This window comes from Pelodiscus sinensis, chromosome 3, assembly GCF_049634645.1.
Source record: "Pelodiscus sinensis isolate JC-2024 chromosome 3, ASM4963464v1, whole genome shotgun sequence".
In the NCBI taxonomy this organism is placed as follows: Eukaryota; Metazoa; Chordata; order Testudines; family Trionychidae; genus Pelodiscus; species Pelodiscus sinensis.
Window position 1 is genome coordinate 131,381,663 of NC_134713.1, and position 8,615 is coordinate 131,390,277.

The 8,615-nt window shown below is 40.0% G+C and overlaps 1 protein-coding gene across 1 annotated transcript; it reads right to left on the bottom strand.

Annotated features, from left to right (window-relative positions):
* Positions 1–7,679: 7,679 nt before the first annotated feature.
* On the bottom strand, positions 7,680–8,615 carry LOC142827707 (taste receptor type 2 member 1-like). Its single transcript, XM_075923188.1, has one exon. It carries the CDS (start codon positions 8,613–8,615, stop codon positions 7,680–7,682), a length of 936 nt encoding a protein of 311 aa, XP_075779303.1.

The following is an 8,615-nucleotide window of genomic DNA, read 5'->3' on the forward strand; positions in this document are numbered from 1 at the left end:
ATCAATTATCATAAGCCACAGAGGAAGGGTTGAGTGGGAAAAGGGAGAAGCCTTCTACAGTAGAACCTCAGAGGTATGATCGACTAGGGAATGGAAGCTGTTTGTAATTCTAAACACAATGTTGATTGTTCTTTCAAAAGTTTACAACAGAATATTGACTTAATATAGCTTTGGAACTTTATCATGCAGAAGAAAAATTCTGCTTTTAACCATCTCATTTAAATGAAACAAGCACATTACTTTGCCAATTTTTTAAAAAAACTTTTCCCTTTATTTGTTAGTAGTTCATGTTTAACATAGTACTGTACTGTACAGTATTTGCTTTGTCTCTGCTGCCAGAATGCATACTTCCTGTTCCAAAAGAGGTGTGTTGTTGACCAGTCAATTCATGACTTTGGTGTTTGTAACTCTGAGATTTGACTGTATGTCAAAAATGGCATTGGCTGTTTCTGAGTCACTGATAATTCAGAAAAAAAAGCCCTTGAATGCTTATGGATCAGTCTTCTCACAGATAAAGCACAAGATAAGGTATTAGTTTGTGTCTTACAGGACACCAGACAATTCAAGGAAACATGATGACCACCTCCTTACACATCTGTCTATAAAGCGTAAGGGGGAAAAGCTGTATGATCATGGGAAATTTCAATTTGAGTGATATATGCTGGCAATCTCATGCTGCCAATAATAAATATCTTCGGAATTTCTAAACATTATAGATAACTACAATTTCCTAACAAAAAATGTTACAGTGAACACAGAGATATTCTTTATTAGACTTAAACAGATAAAGAGGAACTGATCACAGAACTAAAAATTAATGGTAGCTTAAGTACAAGTAATTGTGGAAAAGATTTGGGAGTCATGGGGGATAAACTGCCGAATTTGAATTCCCAGCATGATGCCAATGGCCAAAAGACCTAATATATTCTAAGATGCAAAACCAGGAAACAAATAGGAGTAGAGAGGTTATTTTACTTCTGGATTTAGCACTGGTCAATCTCTGCTGACGTAATGTGTCCAATCCAAGAAGGGTGTTTATAAATTAGTGAGGGTTCAGAGAAGAGCTGCACAATTGATTAAAGAATTAGAAAACATGCCTTACAGATATCGAGTCAAGGAGACCGATTTAGATACTTTAACAAGAAAGCGGAGGGTGACTATTACAGTGTGTAAATACATACATTGAGAACTAATATTTAATAATGAGTTCTTCAGTCTAGCAGGGAAAGGCAAAACATGATCCAGTGGTTGGAAGACAAAGCTAGACAAATTCAGATTGGAACTAAGACATCAATTTTTAGCAATCAGAGCAATTAACCATTGGAGGGTCAATATGGATTCTCCATCACTGATGATTTTTAAATCCAGGATTGCAAGTTTATCTAAAAGCTTTGCAGTAGGGATTATTTTGTGGAAATTCTATGTCTTGAGTTACAGAGGATGTCACTCTAGATGGTCACAGTGGTCTCTTCAGGCCTTAGAATCTATAAAATAGAGATGAAAACAGCTGAAGCGTTTGGAACCACAACACACAGCAAGTTCAACATACAGTTCAAACACTATGCATATTTGCAATGCAAAAAAAAATCTCCACATTTCAAGCAATACAAAAATGCAAGGGAATCTGGATTGATTTTATTGTATTTTCCCAACACAGTAGCTTCTTATTTTGCCATCTGGTGATGTAGACAAGGTGAACAAAACAGAGCTACTAGTGCAGAACTGAGATGGAAAAGTTTCTAGAAGAGAAAGCTTATGTTCAGCAGAAGTAGACAGAGTCAAGGACAGGATTCCTGAGCATCTGTTCCATTATTGTAAAGGTTGGCCTCTGGCAACTTTGAAATAAATCAGCAGTGCTGAGAATTTATATGAGACAACAAAATGGCTTTGCCCAGAATCAGGAGAGCAAGAAAGCAATTGTCTAAGAGGCCATACACTGTAAATAGACAAGGATGACCCTGACAAATATTTGTAGAAGGCTCAGTACACTTGTGGGCCAATAGTGATATTACAGCCAAACCAGACTGGTAAAATTCAAACCCTTCAGAGAATAACACTTTGAATTAGTAAACTGCAGCACAAGTCCTTGTATCTAACAGGATTGGCCCAATTTTCAGTGGTACCTCCAATTATCTACAGTGCCTGTTAAAGTCACTGAGAGTTGTGGATGCTCAGCACGTCTGAAAACAAGGCACCTTATAGCAAACATTTTTATTTTCTTTGCAGAGAATGTAGTGCTGGTGAAAGGTAAGTGACTGATAATCTTGCAGTACTATCTTCTGTGTAGCCACCTACATGGAACATGCTATGCAATTGTCCAGCCAGGCAATGAATGTGAATTAATTAGCCAGCAACTTCATTAACTTAAAATATCTGGGCATCCCCAGCAATAAATTGTACCATGCAGGTCATCATTATTTATTAGTTACTAGAAGATTTACTCGGCGTTGCTCAGGTCCTTAACTCAAATAAGTTTGGTTTTTTTTCATTTAAATCATTGCTCTAGGTGGGGCTGGGGATGAAATGTTCAGTATGCAGGCTGCTCTATGGAGAGAAAAGACAATCACAGCCCTCTGTCACCAAAGAAGCTAGGGATCAAGTGAGAAACACCTCTCCATGGCTGCTGCTGGCTAGAGGACATACAGACATGTAAACAGATAAACTTTCTGAAATATATAGTAGATAGCTGTCCTGTTCTCCACCCTCCCCCTGATGGTCCAATAGAGGTGTGTATAGCTGTCCCGATGCTCATTTCTGATCTCTTGCTGCCCCCCTCCCCATGGTCATTCTCTAGTATTACTCCCTCCTGCCAGATCCCTCCCTTTCCATTTTAGAAGAAACCATCAAATTCCAGGCACGTCCCATTTTCTTGGCATACCCAAACCCTCACCTTGCTTTAAGTTATGATAAGAAGAAGCTGCACTCCAAACTTGATGGCTCTAGCTCTTACCATTTAGAAGGAGTTTCTGTCCAATAACAATATTCCTTCCCTATTGAGGAAGGAACATGTAATTTGGCTTGGCTGCCTCCCCTGTCGCTCCCCCCACTGGATTGCTAGATATTTATTGATTTCTTCCTTAACATACCAGAAAAATACATCTGCTTCCCCGTCAGAGAGGTACACATCATCCTCCCTGAATAACTTAGCTGCCCAGTAAGATATGTCCACATGAGGAATTACCAATGCCCGCCCTTCTGTATGCATGAATGTATCTACCTCCTTATTTACCCCTCCTGATCATACTGACCAGTAGAGGCTTGCTAGTCCTCTGTCATCCCCATGCTGCAACATTTGATCAGACAACAGAACTGGTAATAAATCAGCCAGTTCAGTTTTCAAAACAACAAATTTCAGCCTGCACCACGTTCCTCCTTCATTTTGTCCTGGCTAAGGATCACCAGGTTTAAGACAGCCTGGACTTCATCAGTCAGTAAATGTTCTGCCATTCTTTTCCATCGAAGAGCAGATCCATCAGTCCCATTGTCATGATAGCTGGTGATTGTGCCTCATCGAGGAGAAAGCCTTGTAACCCTCAGTGACTAGTAATGGTGAGCTGCAGTGGTCATATAGTCAAATTGACCAAACAAACAAACAAAACGCTGCCTCAAGAAGCTCTTGCTAAAATTCATCTGTGGTTGTAGCATGCAGCACATTTAAGCAGAGTTTTCATTTGGAACTCTTTTTTCCTGCACTAGCTTCATATTTTCCTATAATGGGATATTCCCGTCTTCTGGATTTTCTAAATTTAGCCTATTTTACCAGCAAAACTAAGACAGGAACTTGTTTTGTGCTAATAGCTTGTTCCTGACAGGTGCTGACTGCCCACAGCATCGAGTGAAGTTGATAGAAACTGGGATGTTTGTAACCTCTCAGAGTCAGGCATTACATGAAAACATTTAAGACCGTTCAACGATCATGCATGCAGTATAGTGCTGAGATCAGAGGTGCTTATTTATAGAAGTGTATTAAGCCTGTCACAAACTATTTAAATTAATTCTACTTGGCAATTTCCCAGCTAATAACCATTCTTTATTACTTGAATAATTGACATTCACAATGAGAGTCAGATTTGTTTTTTTCATTAACATTAATCTTAATGAGCTTCATGGTAGGTAACTGGCAAACTTACATTTGATGGAAACAGCCATGCCTCTTGTTAAATTTGTGGCATATCTGGGAAACCAAGAAAAATGCCAAATGACAGTTTTACAGCAAGCAACTAACAACTCAACAAAATTCAATTGTTTGACGTAATGATCGTATATTCTCTCTTTTCTTCACATTCCAGTTGTAAAGCCTAATGGAGAATTAGAGAGAATGGGGAATAAATACAGGCATATAAAAATGTCAAATCTGGAAAGTTCTTTTCTTTCTCATAGATAATCAGGGACACAATCTCTTTTGACATAAGTTGGTGAGCTGATGACAGAGCTGACTTGAACACCGTGTGGGCAACGGAGCCTTACTAAGAAACTGTTGTGTGCTTTATTGGAAATAACTGCTTAAAATCCCATACGGAGAAACTTTCCATCAGCAAAAGAGAAACTAGAAAACAGGATAATAAATGCTAGTCCCCATCAAGAGTGTCAGACCAGGTCCATACTACAGCCAAAGGTTGGCTTAAGGTATGCAATCCCACCCATATAACAAATATAACAGAAGTCAACATACCTTAAGTAGAGCTTTGGCGCTACCTTCACAGCATAAGGTTTATGGGAAAAAAGCTCCTGTTGACTTCACTTCTTTCTTGCAAGGAGTAGGAGTCACAGCATCAATGGGGGTGCTCTCAGCATTCAATTTAGTGGGTCTTTACATTAATTATCTTGGCTACCCTGATCTCTTGCTCAATGCCAGAGATCTACTTTTCAAAACAGTTTTCTTCATTTTTGGACAAGAGCCTCTTCCTCAGTCCTTGTCTCTAGCTGAGACCAGTTAGATCTCTTCAGCATGTCTGAGCTAATAATGATTATGTTTGAGCCTGGGTTCTCTACCCCTGTGAATTCCACAGCTCCTATTACACATTCAATAGCTAAATTCCTTCTCCTGTTGTTTTATTGCCAAGATCTAAGCAATGATTGTGGAGCCTGGGTAAACTTTATACCTTCAAGCTTGACCCTTCAGCTTGATGTCCCCTCATTTGTCAAACATGTACTTTCATTAGTGATTTGACATCATCTGTACTGGCCAGCCTTATATTTACAACAATTCTTTTTTTATGGCACAACTTTAACGGCACCAGCATTTTACTGAACTGCTTCCTTTATTTTCCTTATTGCCAATACCTCTTGTATTACAAATCACAATTAAAAATGTTTCTAACCCATAGTAAATATCATGAACATTCTCTGTTCCCCCCTGTATATTAGACACAGACACATACTTACAGAATTCATGGTACTCAGCTTCCATGCTCCCATTGGTGGCTACTTTCTTTTCTGGTGTGTTGCTTCAGTATGTAGCAAATTCCACAGACTCACACAGTGTCATTGGTCTCCTTTAGTTGACCTGGAGCTGTAGGCTGAAGTTCAGCAGATCTTCTAGAAACTGGGCCATTATTAGTTTGTCCCAGAAGTCCTCGTTCGAATCTGGCATCTGGAACACAAGTCTCTCCAGGTTTCCTGTCTGTTGAGGCAGGGGCTCTTCTTTTCCTCACCTTCTAGTCTTTAGTTGTGCCCTGGCCACCTCAGACTGATGTCTGGCTTCAAACTGCATGTCAAGAGCTTATACCAAATCTGAACAATACAGTTTATTTTCAGAGCAGGCCTCTCAAATTGGCTTCCAGAACGTTCCCTCTCTCTTCATCTCTCCATCCATTCATTTCGGCTATGATATATAACTGAGCCAATTCCCTCCCTCCCTCCCTCAGAATTCTTTCCCTCAAAGATAACAGATGTGCATTATTTGAGCCGGAACAAGGTGACCTCACCCCACTGGGTCTCTGTGGGTTACCAATGGTGTAGTACAGCACTGTAAAGTATCCTGTTTTACTTAAGTTTCTGGCTGATTGGATTCCTCATCCAGGAGGCTGACATCCACAGTCATCTGCAACATACAGAATTCCTTCTCCAGGTGACTATTTGGTTCCTTATATCTAGACTGGGAATTTTCTAGCAGCTGCTCCAGCAAGGGGTTTTTATTGTATTTTTAAAAATATAAGACTCAGTCTTTTCTAGGAAACTTCCATGTGTTGCTCTTATTACTTTTGAAATTTCTCTGACTCTTGCTTTATTTCTTTTTAGTTCCTTCTGGGAAATCTCCAGCTTTTGTTTTCATTTCTTTAGGCCAGCATTAAATGCAGTTCGGTATTAATTTGCTTTGATTTCTGTGAGCAGCTTTGTTATCTGTTCCCAGTGGGTTCCATGGGGATACATGCTCATAATTTCTCTCTTTGGAAGAGCTCCTCTGTTCGCAACACTGGTGTTTCCCCACTGGCATAAGTATCCAATATTCAGGGCCTTGTCTGATTGTTTCCAGTAGGATGGGACATTGAATAAGCAATTTGGGTGATATATTTTAATGTAATCTTGTTTGTTTATATTAATGTACACAAAATCCCATATCCCTGAACACAGTAGAAACTAAACAATTTCAGGCAGTTTCCTGACTCTGGATTCACCCCCGGATTCTCAGTGGCTGCCACTCAAGTAAGTGCTGTGCCCAGTAAGCAAACTGTCTCTCTGCTTCCTCTCAATATCAGTCTCACAACTGCTTCTCCAGGCTTTCTCCTCGCTAGAAACCAATATTCACTGTATTTGCAGTCTGGGAAACCCCGCAGTCCATGAAGGTCTGACCCGCCACGTGGCTAGGACAGACCTTCTGTTGTTTGTAACTGTCTCATCTACTATGTTAAGGGATTTAAATGCTCTTTTTGAAGAGGCTGACAGAATGGTTGGTGTGCCCATTGACTTTTAACTTGATCTGTGATTCTCTTTGAATCCAAAGTTCACCTGGTGGCAGCCATTAGCACCTTCCATAACAACAAGGTAGACCCTATAGATTATCATTTCGTTTGTTAATGTGATATTCTTCTCATTTCAGCTAAAGATCCTCAAGATCATCAGAAGTCTCTGAGGGTATCTGGTATGCTGCAGATCTCAAAGCTTGGTCATGGAAGGTCCAGTCATATTGTTCACCAAAGGACCCCAGTATAGCTGAATGTTTTTACCAGTTTAAGGGCTCTTCTGCTCCTCAGTCTGAGGTCAAGTCTACACTAGCACGTTAAAGCTCTATAACTTTCTGGCTCCGAGGTGTGAAGAAACCGGCTGCAGCAAGTTACGGCGCAGTGAAGTGCCAGTATGAACCAGTGCTGTTAGCTACTCCCCTTTCTGAGGTGGTTTATAAGGAATGCTACAAGAGCTCTCCCCCAACATTCATGCGGTGGCCACATTTTCAGTTTAAAGTGCTGCTGCTGGTGCTGTGCTTTAAAATGTTAAATGTAGACAAAGCCCGAGGAGGCAAATCTCACTTAGCTCTCAGTTTCTGTGAGCTATCAAATTACAAACATTTAGGTAAAAAGAATCACGCCAACTCAAACCTTAACATTGTCCTCTACGATTATCCTCAAGAAACAAAGCTGTGGTGGGAAATCTTCTAATTTTAGTATATAGTGGAATATGTTTTTTTTATATAAATAGGAGGAAGAAGTGGCTGTTTTTATTACATTTCATAATGAGTGATTTTATGAAGCCCCATCTTTCAGCCTGCACTTTGCATAGTTCAAAGCCCTCACCGCTGCCCTCTTCAGTTTGGGATTACTCAGAATCAAGACAATGGCATGCCCACAAGGATAAGCAGTCATTACCACTACCCAAAACCATATAAAGTAGACATTGCTGTGGGCAGATGTTCCTATTGAAAATATTACTTGTGCCATAAAATATGAAACATAGAAGAAAATGAAAGAAACCAGACCTTTAACTGCACTGACATGAGCCTCCACAATAGTGTCTTGGGAGCTGCTTGTGTTTTTCTCCATCCTCTTGGTATGTCTCCACAGAGAAATGATTAGTAGTACGGAGGGAATGATAAATATAAAGAAAGGAAAGGAGTATCCAAGCATGGACAAAATAACGAGACCAGAAGATAAATTAGATTTAGGTCTACATTTCACTCTGGTGTTCATTGACATATTATTTGTTGAATTACCTACATACTTTCTATCTATGGCATTGACTGAAGAGACACAGGTGACCAAGGAGACCAGCAAGGATCCCATGAGCAGCTTGGGTAGTAGCCCTGATATTCTCCTTTTCAGCCAGAGGAAGAGGGGTTGGCTGAAGTTGGCGATCTTCACACAGTAGAAGACACTGAGCCAGGTGGCAAACCAGAGACTGAGAATACTTAGATACATCCAAACAATGTAGATGATTCTCCATATATCACACTGCCCATCCATCACTGGAGATGATGCAAAAAAGATATTGTTAGCAAATATCATACATTGTAGGAAAAATCTGGAGATGCCCAGACTAGTCAGGATCATGTCACATGAAGTCAGTTTTCGGCTTCTGATCCACGCAGTGCAATTTACAATGATTATCAACCCATTTGCTATAATCCCTATAATAAGCTCAATTACTAAAATGCTCAAAGCAATAATAATTGCAAGACTCAT